We start from the raw sequence: 14,638 nt of genomic DNA, 5'->3' as shown, positions 1-14,638 counted from the left end.
TTAGGGATCAGAGGGGTGACAGAAATCATTACAACAGTCCTGTGATATCAGCCAAACCAAACAATCCACATTATCTACATATCTACATTATCTTACTATAAAGAAACCATGGTTAATTGTATCAAAACCATGATTTCTGTTCAGAAAACCATGGTGACTGCAGTCATGGTGTAACATAGACTCAGGAGAACCAGAAGGTAGATCCATTTGCAGCTTTACTTGTAAAGTCACAGAGAACAAACAACAGACAGAGGACTGACATCAGCTAGTCACTGGACGAGAGTTTGTTTGTAGCCTGCTTAGCATTGCTTATTCGTATTCTCAAACGTTCATCATTATATTCATCGTTATATCCTTTGTCATTTTACCACGTTTCAGGTTTTTCCCCTTTTCTACCGTTTCATCTGCGTGTATTTTACATGTTGCTGCTGGCACCTAGCTAGAGTCTGTGTTTGTAGTCAGGGTAACACTTTACGGTAAGGGTACATGAATTATCATGAATTCATGTATTAATTCATGCGTTAATATTTCATGAATCTTCAGGAACTAACACAAATTCAACGTTTTCATTAATGACTTCATGGATGAACAACACCTTAATTAAACCATTAACTAAGATGAGTACATCATCATGAATTATGATTTATTACGCATGATCATGATGTTTTCTTTGTTCACAAAAAAAACATTGGTCTTTACTATCCATTGTGGATAAAGCTACGGTTATGGTACATGAATCATCATGAACTCATGCATAAAAAAAAAGCATTAATTCATGCATGCAAGACTACTCTTCGAACTATTAAAGGAATATACAAAAATCCACATTACCTCATACATGCATACAGGCTAGAACTGTATATCAATTAATGTGAGAACTGTTTTTCTGAATTATGATCTGAGTTATCCAGCATGTTCATGTCTTCTTCATAGCCTGCAGGTAAATGGACAGACCCCAAAATTGGCCAATCCCAGCACATAGCACACCAATTATGTTGACATTCAAATACAGTAGTCATCATTAACTAAGCATTATCTTTTAATGACTTCATCATGTGTGTGGCCCCTCAACTAAAGTGGTGACTTGGTCCTTTAAAACACTGATGATCAATGTGTTATTAATGGTGGCATAACTGTGAAATGACATGAATATGAACATGAAAGTTCAAGCCTTTGCAGACAATGTACTGTGGACACAAATGGACTTTGATCTTAACTTTACTGCTTTATTCTTAAACAGTACAAAGAGAAGAGCTGAGAAGGAATTCAGTAAATACACCATGAACTTTATTTTAAATGCCTGTATCTGAAAACTCTGAAACTGAAGATGTTTAAAAAAATAAATAAATAAAAAAATTCAGGGAAAGGAGTCACATTTTAATGTACAGGTGAAACTCGGAAAATTAGAATATTGTGGAAAAGTTTATTTATTTTAGTAATTCAACTTAAAAGGTGAAACTAATATATTATATAGACTCATTACATGCAAAGTGAGATATTTCAAGCCTTAATTTGTTATAATTTTGATGATTATGGCTTACAGCTTATGAAAACCCCAACTTAAAAATTAGAATATTGTGAAAGGTTTTCATAGCTGTAAGCCATAATTATCAAAATTATAACAAATTAAGGCTTGAAATATCTCACTTTGCATGTAATGAGTCTATATAATATATTAGTTTCACCTTTTAAGTTGAATTACTAAAATAAATAAACTTTTGCACGATATTCTAATTTTCCGAGTTTCACCTGTATAAAGCAACTGATGTGGACTCCTCCATATCATGAAATATTTAATGCTGAACAAAACTAAACTAAACAAATACATGGCACAAACACATGGCAGTACAAACAAACTACTTCTAAAACTTCTTTACAACTACTTCTTGTAAATATCCAGTAAGGATCCATCATCCTTTTTCTTTAGGATAGCTGAAGCTGTAGGCTCCTGGTCACAAAAACCCCTGCAAGTTTCAGCAAACCTTTTCAGACTGTCCTTTCTTTTAAAAGTGGACCTCAATGTATTGAATAGATCTGTGTTAGTTGCTGCAAGTTCTGCAATCGGAGCCTGAAACACAATAGTATTCCGATCGACCCCAAGCCTTGTATATGCTTCAGCTTTGCTGATGCGTTCCTTTTTCATCTTTTCCAACACCATGTTGTAGCGGCGGATGGAGTCGTCAGGGGTTTTGACTGTAGAACAAGAGAAAGCGTTAATGGTTGAATCCAACTAAATCAAACCAGCCTAATTATAGTGCTGTACTACAGTTCACAATTCCAAACCAGTTAGTTGGGAGTGGAACTAGATCTATGGCCATTTGTGTACTGTGGAATCGACTAGAGAACATAGAGTTTGAAAAGTGCTTTAAAAGTGCTTATATTAATTTTTTACCTACTGCCCAATTAGAGACTGACCACTGTATCAATTTGAGTACGACTTACTGCATACCTCTTAGTTTTTTGCCCATATTCTTGGCCTTTTTGGGCTGGAACTTTAACTTCTTCTTGGCTTTCTTGGGCTCTGGGGACTCAGAATCAGGCTCAGAATCAGATGAGGAATCAGAAGATGAGGAATCAGTTACATCTGACTCCCGTTTCCTCTTTCCAGCTGCCTGCTCTATAGGTGGGATATTGCTGGCCACATCTACCCCCTTGTTACTTCTTACGGCAAGAGCTGTGAAAAGAGAATAGGAATTGTTTGAAAATAGTGTTATGACAATCAATATTTTTGAAGCTGTAATGTCCTCAAATCAGTTTTACCCTCTTTAAGTCTCTCCAGGAGGAAATCTCGATCCTCTTTCAGTATATCAACCCATTCTTTTAAGGCGGCAATCTCTGTCTTTTGACCTTCAATGGTTTGCTTAGCCTCCTGCAGAGCTGTTTGCAGAGTGGGGGCTTCTATAATAAATTAAGACCTCATAATTAGATATGGTTATGCAGATTAACACATTTTAAAATATCAACACTTTCCATCTATAGAGTTAAATAGCAACTGAACAAAGCAGAATAAAAGCACATGAAAAGCAATACTGAGATAAAAAAAAAAAAAAATCACATACTTCAAAGTTATGTTAAATGTAGTTGACTGTGAAACTTACCAGTTTCTTTAGCCTTTTCATCTACAGATGTCTGTGGATGGTCCCACAGAGGTGAAAGCACTGTAAAGTTTCAATGACAGATGTAAAATTTAATGTAGCTACAGATGTCAGTATTCTTTTTAGCAAAAAATGTATGCTAATGTCTGAGGGCTGGGCAAGTTGCTTGACACTTAAGTCAAGTCAAGTCACCTTCATTTATATAGTGCTTTTTACAATACAGATTATTTCAAAGCAGCAAAACTAAACACACAAAACAGCTGTAACTTTACATTTATGTTTAAATCTCCAACAGATGTATTTAGGACTGAGGCACTGGAAATTTTGAGAGGTACAAAATTAGCAACCATTACTATCACACATCCAACCACCTCTTCTTATAGTATAATTCTGTGTGGTGGGGATAAACTAAAGATGCAACCACCATCACGTTAACTCTTTTTTTTATTCAGTACAAGACAAGTCATGTAATATTGAGAAAAGACAGTAACATTACACGCATGCTTACCAGGTTCTTTAGCTTTTTCTGTTGCAGAGGTCTGTGGATGGTTCCACAGAGGTGAAAGCACTGTAAAGTTTAAATGACAGATGAAAAATTGAATTTAGTTACAGATGTCAGTATTCTTTTTAGCAAGTGATGTTTGCTAATGTTTGAGGGCTGGTAAGTCAACTGCTTGACACTCAACTAAACACACAAAACAGCTGTATTTTTTTCATTTATGTTTAAATCTCCAACATTACTTAGGACTGAGGCACTGGAAATTTTGAGAGGTACAAAACTAAAGATACAACCACCATCATGTAAACTCTTTTTTTATTTAGTAGCCTATAAGACAAGCCAAATAATACTGAGAAAAGGCAGGAACATTACATGCAACATACATTACAGCCAAATTTGTATTCCTAAAAGCGAAAAAACTGTATGTCACTTCTTTCAATATATAATGATCGGAGGTAATAGAGTAAAATTAACCTTCTACTAATGCACAATGGCAAGACCACAATGGCAATGTAAAAAAGCAAATATACCCTTTTCATTTTTCTTGGTCCTTGAAGATATCTTTTGTTGATTCTGTGGAGGCTGATGCACAAATAGGCCTGGGTAAAATATTAGAGAGAACAATGTATTTAAAGAGGATATGGCTTTCACTTAAACAAGGTGTAGGTGTCTCATCAGGGGTGAAAATTCATCCAATTACAACTATTTCTTTGCACAGAAATTATTATTTATCATTGACATACCTGAACATGACTGCTTCACTGAAGCTTATTAATTTTGTAAAATATTTGATGCAAAATTTAGGATGGTAATGAAAATGATCCTACCAGAATTTAAAAATACCAAGATACAGGCTACCTTAATATTGAGAAACCACCTACTGTATGACTGTTTAACTTGTAAGCTAAATCAACATCACTTTTCACATCAGATACCGTAAATAAAAGTAAGTCACACTCTAAATCTTCTAAATGTCCATTTCAACAGTTAATGAGAGTTGTAGCCCCTGATAGATTTTGTATTTTCAGTTACAGATTCATTTACATTGTGACTGTGTATCAGATGTAATCCACTCTGTCTGTACCTGCAAAGGTGTGTGCCAAATGGCCCATACAGATGAATGGCCCATTCAGATGTATGGCCCACAGAAACTGATTGGTGTGAATGACAAAGAATCAGCATTGATCAGAGTGGATTAGTAAGTTAGATCGATCTCCTGTGGGAGGTCCTAACAGGTTTCTATTGTTTGTAGCCCATAGGCTATGTCTTCATGTATAAAGTTCTGTCCCACAGACAAAACGTTGGGTTAAGATTGTTGAAGGGCGACATGCTAACATCGCTGCTGAAGGACTGCTACACTACAAACTTTCAATAAATTCTTCTCCCCACAAGAACTCTGGTCAAGCTTACTTATTTTATGTATTGGAGACATCTAATACATTGGCGAGCCACCCAAACCACTGCTCGGCCAAATACAGCAAAATCTAACACCCCTTTTTGGCAAGATATACCTTCGTATCAGCACTGCTCTAGATTTCTATGCATAGAAGTATTATTGTTGTCACAATTTTTATAATAATACATTGAAAGCCAAAAAGTCTTGGGCCAAAAAAAAAAAATGTATTTAGTAAACCCACCTTTTTCAGCCTTCTTGACGCATGCAGATTTCTTTGGCATGTCTTGTGGAGACTGCTGCACGGACGGGTCTGGGTGGAAGATTAAAGAAGATGAAGAGAACAATATCAAAACAGCACTTTATAACACAACTTAACACTTTTCATTTTGTTGGAGAAAGGGAAAGGAGAAAGTGTTGGAGGATAACATGAACCTAAGCTGTTAGAAGATGCATTTTAATTGTCACTCAATTAACTGGTACTTACAATCTATTGTAAGTAATTGCATTGCTGATAAATTATTTTTTATTACTCCCAACATAATAATGTCATCTATAAATGTCAGCTTAAATTACCATGGCATAGTTAACATGAATAAGAATCTTATTCAGATTTTTAGACTAATGCCACGTTCATATTAACTTGATTTATGATTTAAGCCCAATTTGCAAGTCACCAAGCTCACCGACAAAAGCCCTCGATCAGAGGAAAATCGCCAATCTGCATGGTCCCAAATTCATTATTTCACTATAATTATATTAAATAGGTCTTATTGATAAAATAAAAAATTATTGATATCGATATCATTGTTAAAAATTATATTTGGCTAACACTGCAACAAGGTAACATTATACAGGTGAAACTAAAAAAAAATAGAATATCGTGCAAAAGTTCATTTATTTTAGTAATTCAACTTAAAATGTGAAACTAATATATTATATAGACTCATTACATGCAAAGTGAGATATTTCAAGCCTTTATTTGTTATAATTTTGATGATTAGCCTATGGCTTACAGCTTAAGAAACCCCCAAATTCAAAATTTTGTGAAAAGGTTTTCATAGCTGTAAGCCATAATCATTAAAATCATAACAAATAAAAGCTTGAAATATCTCACTTTGCATGTAATGAGTCTATATATAAATATATTAGTTTCACCTTTTAAGTTGAATTACTGAAATAAAATCAACTTTTGCACAATATTCACATTTTCCGAGTTTCACCTGTACCAGTAAGTTACCTGTTACGTTTGAGCAATGAGGCAGACGAGGAGGTACGGATCCAAACGCAGTTCAAACTTTATTAAATGAACAGCACAGGAAAAACACAAAGGAACAGCCCACGATGGGGAAAGGAAACATAAAAGTATAAACTAAACACGAGATGAACAAAGAGGGCATTCGAGGGAGAATCACACACCAGGTTGACATCAAACAACGATCGACAAAGACAGCACAAAGACACGGGGTATAAATAGACAAACGTGGGAAAGGTGGCCAATGAAAGAACAGAACTCAAACAAGGTAACAAGGTGATAAACAGAAACCAAAGGCAAATTAACCAGGGCAGGTGTAAACAATGAACAGTGAATACGAACGCTAACAGAGGGTTGTGGAATCAAATAAAAGACTAAAGTGACAACAAGATGGAAAACGAGAGGGCAACAGTGAAACGAGACAGGGTGGACTATGGAATTAAATAAGGAACTAAAGTGAAAACTTAAGAAGTGAAAAGTGACAAGATAGAAAACAAGGGGGCAACAGAGAGACAAGACAGGGTAATCATTACATAGCCCCCCCTAAAGGATCGGATTCCAGACGATCAAAACAACAAAAGACCTAAAAAGACCCACAAAGAAAAACCAAAATGAGGGCACCAGGGGCAAACAGACAGAGACAAGTGGGCACATGGGCGGACCAGGGGGGTACACTGGGCAGGCAGGAAGTCCGCGGGGGCCATTAGGCAGTCCAGGGAGGTGGAGAGGGTAGATAGATAGACCATGGAGGCCGAGAGGGCAGGCAAGCAGTCTATGGGGGTGTGTCAAGGGACCAGGGTCAGGTGGCCACAGAACAGAGGCCGGTTTAGATGGCCCGGAGCTGGCCACTTGGCAAGGACAGGGACCGGGTCGGGGGCCTGGGAGGAGGCCACTGGGCAGGGACTGGGTCAGGAGGCCAGGGAAGAGGACTCAGGACAGGAACAGGGGCAGGAGGTCTGGGTGGAGGCCACAGGACTGGAACAGGGTCAGAAGCCCTGGGAGGAGGCCACAAGACAGGGACCGGGTCAGGAGGCCTGGGAGGAGGCCACAGGACAGAGGCCAGCTTCGGTGGCCTGGGAGGTGGTCGTGGGCCAATGGCCGGTTCAGGGGACCTGGGAGGTGTGGCCACTGGGGAGCTGGCGGAGCCGCGTGAGGCGGAGCCAAGGAGGACCTCTGAGGCGGGGCAGTCGAAGACTTGGGTGGCGGCGCCGCAGGAGGCATAGGCAGGGCCGCAGGAGACCCTGGGGGCGGAGCAGAGGCAGGCAGAGCCATGGTGTACCCTGTGGGCAGAGCCGTAGAAGGCTTGGGAGGCGGCGCCGTGGAGGGCTGGAGGCGGAGCCGAGGGAGGCTCGGGAGGTGGAGCCGGGGGAGACGATGGTGTAGAAGGCTCAGAAGGCGGAGCTGACGGAGGCTCAGGAGGCGGAGCCGAAGGAGGTTCTAGAGGCGGAGCCCTAGAAGGCTCTGGAGGCGGAGCCGTAGGAGGCTCGGGGGCGAAGCCCTGGAAAGCTCAGGAGGCGGAGCAGAGGGAGGCTCTGGAGGCTCAGGAGGCGGAGCTGAGGGCGGTGGCGCCGTAGACAGTTCTTGAGGCGGAGGCCTGGAAGGCTCGGGGACCTGAGCTGAGGAAGGCACAGGAGACGGAGCCAAGGAAGGCTCAGGAGACGGAGCCGCTGGAGGCTCTGGAGGCGGAGCCGTAGGAGGCTCTGGAGGAGGCTCGGAAGGCAGAGCCGTGGATGGCTCGAGAGGCTTGAAGGGTAGAGCCCTGGGAAGCTCGAGGGGCTTGAGGGGCGGAGCCCTGGAAGGCTCGAGGGGCTTGAGGGGCAGAGCCCTGGGAGGCTCGAGGGGCGGAGCCCTGGAAGGCTCGAGAGGCGGAGCCCTGGGAGGCTCGAGAGGCTTGAGAGGCGGAGCCCTGGGAGGCTCGAGAGGCTTGAGAGGCGGAGCCCTGGGAGGCTCGAGAGGTGGAGCCCTGGAAGGCTCGAGAGGCGGAGCCCTGGAAGGCTCGAGAGGCGGAGCCCTGGAAGGCTCGAGAGGCTTGAGGGGCGGAGCCCTGGAAGGCTCGAGAGGCGGAGCCCTGGAAGGCTCGAGAGGCGGAGCCCTGGAAGGCTCGAGGGGCTTGAGGGGCGGACCCCTGGTAGGTTCGAGAGACGGAGTCCTGGAAGACTCGAGAGGCTCGAGAGGCGGAGCTCTGGAAGGCTCGGGAGGCGGAGCTCTGGAAAGCTCGGGAGGCGGAGCTCTGGAAAGCTCGGGAGGCGGAGCTCTGGAAAGCTCGGGAGACTCGGATGGCTGAGCTCTGGAAAGCTCGGGAGACTCGGATGGCTGAGCTCTGGAAAGCTCGGGAGACTCGGATGGCTGAGCTCTGGAAAGCTCGGGAGACTCGGATGGCTGAGCTCTGGAAAGCTCGGGAAACTCGGATGGCTGAGCTCTGGAAAGCTCGGAAACTCGGATGGCTGAGCTCTGGAAAGCTCGGGAGGAGGAGCCCTGGAAGGCTCGAGAGGCGCTGGCTCTTGGATCGGTCACGCCATTGGCACTGGCACTGGCTCTTGGACGGTCATGGCTACTGGCACTGGCTCTTGGACGGTCAAGGCTACTGGCACTGGCTCTTGGACGGTCGTGGCTACTGGCACCTGTTCAGGGACGGTCGTGGCTTTGGGCACTGGCTCTTGGACGATCGAGGCCACAGGCGCTGACTCAGGGACGGTCGAGGCTACAGGCGCTGGCTCAGGGACGGTCGAGGCTACAGGCGCTGGCTCAGGGACGGTCGAGGCTACAGGCGCTGGCTCAGGGACGGTCGAGGCTACAGGCGCTGGCTCAGGGACGGTCGAGGCTACAGGCGCTGGCTCAGGGACGGTCGAGGCTACAGGCGCTGGCTCAGGGACGGTCGAGGCTACAGGCGCTGGCTCAGGGACGGTCGAGGCTTGCGGCACTGGCTCATTGACGTCTGAGGCTACAGGCTCTGGCTGGGTTACCGTGGTTGGCGAGGATTCGGGCTCACTCACGGTGACATGCATGGGCTCTAGCTCGCTCACCGTGACATGCGTGGGCTCTAGCTCGCTCACCGTGACATGCGTGGGCTCTAGCTCGCTCACCGTGACATGCGTGGGCTCTAGCTCGCTCACCGTGACATGCGTGGGCCGGGAGGCGGAAGCCCGTCTCCTCCTCCTTCTCCGGGCAGACGAGGAGGACCGCGCTGGCTCGTTGACCGGCGCGAAAGGACGAACCACGGGCGAATGGAGGGTCAATTCTGCGGAGGCGCTACGGGGTTCTCCTCGATGATGTCCACAGTTAGATGAGAACCGCAGATCTGTAGGGTCTCTTCAACGAATGCGTCAAGCGTCCAGTCGCGCGTAGCCGGAGGCAGCCGCTCCTTCAGCCCATCATTCAGGTTGCCTCGGAAGAAGACCACGAGAGAGTAATTTGGAAAGTCAGAGACGTTTGCCAGAGCCAGGAAGTCGTGAATGTGGTCTTCAATAGGTCGGTCCCCTTGCTTCAGGCTGAGCAGATCGTAATTTGCCTGAAAAACTGCTGGATCCATTGTGGTCGATCGTTCTGTTTCTGTTACGTTTGAGCAATGAGGCAGACGAGGAGGTACGGATCCAAACGCAGTTCAAACTTTATTAAATGAACAGCACAGGAAAAACACAAAGGAACAGCCCACGATGGGGAAAGGAAACATAAAAGTATAAACTAAACACGAGATGAACAAAGAGGGCATTCGAGGGAGAATCACACACCAGGTTGACATCAAACAACGATCGACAAAGACAGCACAAAGACACGGGGTATAAATAGACAAACGTGGGAAAGGTGGCCAATGAAAGAACAGAACTCAAACAAGGTAACAAGGTGATAAACGGAAACCAAAGGCAAATTAACCAGGGCAGGTGTAAACAATGAACAGTGAATACGAACGCTAACAGAGGGTTGTGGAATCAAATAAAGGACTAAAGTGACAACAAGATGGAAAACGAGAGGGCAACAGTGAAACGAGACAGGGTGGACTATGGAATTAAATAAGGGACTAAAGTGAAAACTTAAGAAGTGAAAAGTGACAAGATAGAAAACAAGGGGGCAACAGAGAGACAAGACAGGGTAATCATTACATTACCATACTGAGTTTAGCTAAGTCTACATTAGTATAATGTTAGTCTATGCTCAGTTAACTAGCAAACAAGGTAATGATAATATAACCATTAGCCTAACCTAAGGGTTATTCAGCATAGACTAATGCTGCCAAGCAGAAAGCTGGAAAATACTGTTATGGTTCATTATACATGAGCAAAAAAACTTTTGCAGCCGATTATTAAACTGGCATTAAAGAAGGCTAACGACAAAGGCGAACGTTAATCAATCAGCTAACGTTAGCTAGTACTTGCGAGCCAGCTGCCTAGCTATGAAGTAGTGGACATAAATTTCAGACAAAATCAACTTAATGCATACATCAATATTGACACATTTGAAGTTGTCAGTCCACATACCAATGTAATTCATCTTTCTTTTGCCTCTTCGCATAGCCACGGAGTCCATGTTAACAAAACTGCAAAGGTGATTACCTCGATGTGTGTTTTTGGACTTGGCGCGCTCCTCTTCCTCCTCCTCTTCCTCTCTGCTGCTGACCGGTTCAAGTCGTATGACTGCAGAAGTTGTTCTCGTTCGTAGCCTCATTTTGCTCTCACCAATTTGGACTACAGGCATTTAACCATGAATCATTCAAGGTGGTTTGTTGATCCTGTAAGTGGAGCTCACACTCAGCACTTGGAGAGGTCATGGTTAACATACAAATCGACAATTTGGCGATTGAGGGGAAACCGAACTGCCAAGCTTTTGAAGGAGCATCTTGCAGTAATAGAATGGACCTACTGGCTTGGAAACAAACATAAGAAAGGGTTACTTGGTCGTTTATTGAAGGACATTCGTCACCAGTTTCCCTGTTAGCCAATAATTGAAATTCATTTAAAAAATTCTGACTCCTTACCCAAAAACAATTATTATTTTTTTTTTAATAAAACAGCTTTATGGTTTTGTAAAGAGTTTTCAGATACAGGCATTTAAAATAAAGTTCATGGTGTATTTACTGAATTCCTTCTCAGCTCTTCTCTTTGTGCTGTTTAAGAATAAAGCAGTAAAGTTAAGATCAAAGTCCAATTGTGTCCACAGTACATTGTCTGCAAAGGCTTGAACTTTCATGTTCATATTCATGTCATTTCACAGTTATGCCACCATTAATAACACATTGATCATCAGTGTTTTAAAGGACCAAGTCACCACTTTAGTTGAGGGGCCACACACATGATGAAGTCATTAAAAGATAATGCTTAGTTAATGATGACTACTGTATTTGAATGTCAACAGAATTGGTGTGCTATGTGCTGGGATTGGCCAATTTTGGGGTCTGTCCATTTACCTGCAGGCTATGAAGAAGACATGAACATGCTGGATAACTCAGATCATAATTCAGAAAAACAGTTCTCACATTAATTGATATACAGTTCTAGCCTGTATGCATGTATGAGGTAATATGGATTTTTGTATATTCCTTTAATAATTCGAAGAGTAGTCTTGCATGCATGAATTAATGCTTTTTTTATGCATGAGTTCATGATGATTCATGTACCATAACTGTAGCTTTATCCACAATGGATAGTAAAGACCAATGTTTTTTTGTGAACAAAGAAAACATCATGATCATGCGTAATAAATCATAATTCATGATGATGTACTCATCTTAGTTAATGGTTTAATTAAGGTGTTGTTCATCCATGAAGTCATTAATGAAAACGTTGAATTTGTGTTAGTTCCTGAAGATTCATGAAATATTAACGCATGAATTAATGCCTAATTCATGCATGAATTAATACATGAATTCATGATAATTCATGTACCCTTACCGTAAAGTGTTACCCAACAAACAATTTGCGGTAAGTCATGGCATCCGCTCATGTTATTTCTTCCTGCATTGCATGTCACATGTTTACAATAGCCTCCTCCATCAGCAGTGAGGGATTCACATGTGATAAATGTATGGAATTAGTCAGGCTGAAGGTTAATGAGTTAGAGACTCGCATCCGAACGCTAGTGGAGGTCAGTGAGGAAGAGAAGCCGGTAGATACTGTTTCGGATGTGAGTAGTAGTACAGAGAGCAACATAAACACTTTGGTTCTTTCTGTAGAGCCCCCGCAGCAGGGCATTTGGGTGACGTCTCGGTGGCATACTCGCTCAGCAAAGAGACACCACTCTCCCGTTCCTGTTAGGGTTTGCAATCGATTCACCCCACACAGTGATACACCCACTGAGAATCATGTTGAAAGAGCCCTTGTTTATCGGTGATTCTATTGTAAAGAATGTGGAAATAGAGACATTTGTGGATTTGTAGACAATTGGAAGAGTTTTTGGCGTAGACCTGAACTGCCACTCTCCTCTCTAGTAATTTGGCTCATAGTCTTAATGATAATATTTGACTAACTGGGGCCCAGGTCAGGAAGCAGAAAAACTGGTTAATCCGAACGTATGCTAGCTGCCTTGACACGTCACACAGGTCACATAAGCTACAACACATAGAGACTGTATCACCTAGATATCTCATACAGACTGTGTCTGTTCCGAACTACCAAACAAAATACAAACACTGAATAATTTAGAAAAAATTTGATTAAGGTCAAACTTCAACAAAACAAACAAATTAAAAGTACACATCATATAAAAATAGGGCTACTAAACATTAGATCTCTTTCTACCAAAGCACTAATTGCCAATGAAATGATTACAGATCATAGATTGGATGCACTCTGTTTGACTGAAACCTGAATTAAGCCGGATGAATATCCATCCATCCATCTTCAACCGCTTATCCGATGTCGGGTCGCGGGGGCAGCTGCTCCAGCAGGGGGCCCCAAACTTCCCTATCCCGAGCCACATTAACCAGCTCTGACTGGGGGACCCCGAGGCGTTCCCAGGCCAGTGTGGAGATGTAATCTCTCCACCTAGTCCTGGGTCTTCCCCGAGGCCTCCTCCCAGCTGGACGTGCCTGAAACACCTCCCTAGGGAGGCGGCCAGGGGGCATCCTTACCAGATGCCCAAACCACCTCAACTGACTCCTATCGACACAAAGGAGCAGCGGCTCTACGCCGAGCTCCTCACGGATGACTGAGCTCCTCACCCTATCTCTAAGGGAGAAGCCCGCCACCCTTCTGAGGAAGCCCATTTCGGCCGCTTGTACTCGCGACCTAGTTCTTTCGGTCATGACCCAACCTTCATGACCATAGGTGAGGGTAGGAACAAAAATTGACCGGTAGATCGAGAGCTTTGCCTTTCGGCTCAGCTCTCTTTTCGTGACAATGGTGCGATAGAGCGAATGCAATACCGCCCCCGCTGCCCCGATTCTCCGGCCAACCTCCCGCTCCATTGTCCCCTCACTCGTGAACAAGACCCGAGGTACTTGAACTCCTTCACTTGGGGCAAAACCTCATTCCCTACCTGGAGTACGCACTCCATCGGTTTCCTGCTGAGAACCATGGCCTCAGATTTAGAGGTGCTAATCCTCATCCCAGCTGCTTCACACTCGACTGCCAAGCGATCCAGTGAGAGCTGAAAGTCACGGACCGATGTTGACATGAAGACAACATCATCTGCAAAAAGCAGCGATGAGATCCCCAGCCCACCGAACTGCACACCTTCCCCACCCCGACTACGCCTTGATATCCTGTCCATGAATATCACAAACAGGATTGTGACAAAGCGCAGCCTTGGCGGAGACCAACCCCCACATGGAATGAACTCGACTTCGTGCCGAGGACCTGGACACAGCTCTCGCTTTGGACGTACAGGGATTGGATTGCCCTAAGAAGGGACCCCCCACCCCGTACTCCTGCGGCACCTCCCACAGTCTCTCCCGGGGGACCCAGTCACACGCCTTCTCCAGATCTACAAAACACATGTAGACCAGATGGGCATACTCCCAGGCCCCCTCCAGGATCCTTGCGAGAGTAAAGATCTGGTCCGTCGTTCCACTGCCAGGACGAAAACCGCATTGTTCCTCTTCAGTCTGAGGTTCGACAATCGGCCGAACCCTCCTCTCCAGCACCTTGGAGTAAACTTTACCAGGGAGGCTGAGAAGTGTGATACCCCTGTAGTTGGCACACACTCTCTGATCCCCCTTTTTGAAGAGGTGAACCACCACCTCGTTCTGCCACTCCTTAGGCACTGTCCCAGATTTCCACGCAGTGTTGAAGAGGCGTGTCATCCATGACACCCCCTCCACATCAAAAGCTTTCAGCATTTCTGGTCGGATCTCATCAATCCCCGGGGCTTTGCCACTGCAGAGTTGTTTGACTACCTCAGTGGCCTCCCCCAGGGAAATAGAATCTCATCCCCCATCAGCCTCCGGCTCTGCCTCTACCATAGAG

At 44.3% G+C, this 14,638-nt stretch overlaps 1 protein-coding gene across 1 annotated transcript; it reads right to left on the bottom strand.

Annotated features, from left to right (window-relative positions):
* Nucleotides 1-1,879: 1,879 nt before the first annotated feature.
* Nucleotides 1,880-5,714, bottom strand: LOC127663492 (coiled-coil domain-containing protein 106-like). The gene is made up of 5 exons (XM_052155091.1): nt 5,678-5,714; nt 5,232-5,300; nt 2,761-2,898; nt 2,450-2,674; nt 1,880-2,193 (listed from the first exon to the last, which is right to left on the bottom strand). The coding sequence occupies exons 1-5, from the start codon at nt 5,712-5,714 to the stop codon at nt 1,880-1,882; spliced, it is 783 nt and encodes a 260-aa protein (XP_052011051.1).
* Between the last annotated feature and the right edge of the window lie 8,924 nt (nt 5,715-14,638).

The sequence above is a fragment of the Xyrauchen texanus genome, chromosome 23, assembly GCF_025860055.1.
Source record: "Xyrauchen texanus isolate HMW12.3.18 chromosome 23, RBS_HiC_50CHRs, whole genome shotgun sequence".
NCBI classification, from domain to species: Eukaryota; Metazoa; Chordata; class Actinopteri; order Cypriniformes; family Catostomidae; genus Xyrauchen; species Xyrauchen texanus.
This window is presented reverse-complemented; position numbering and strand designations above follow the sequence as displayed.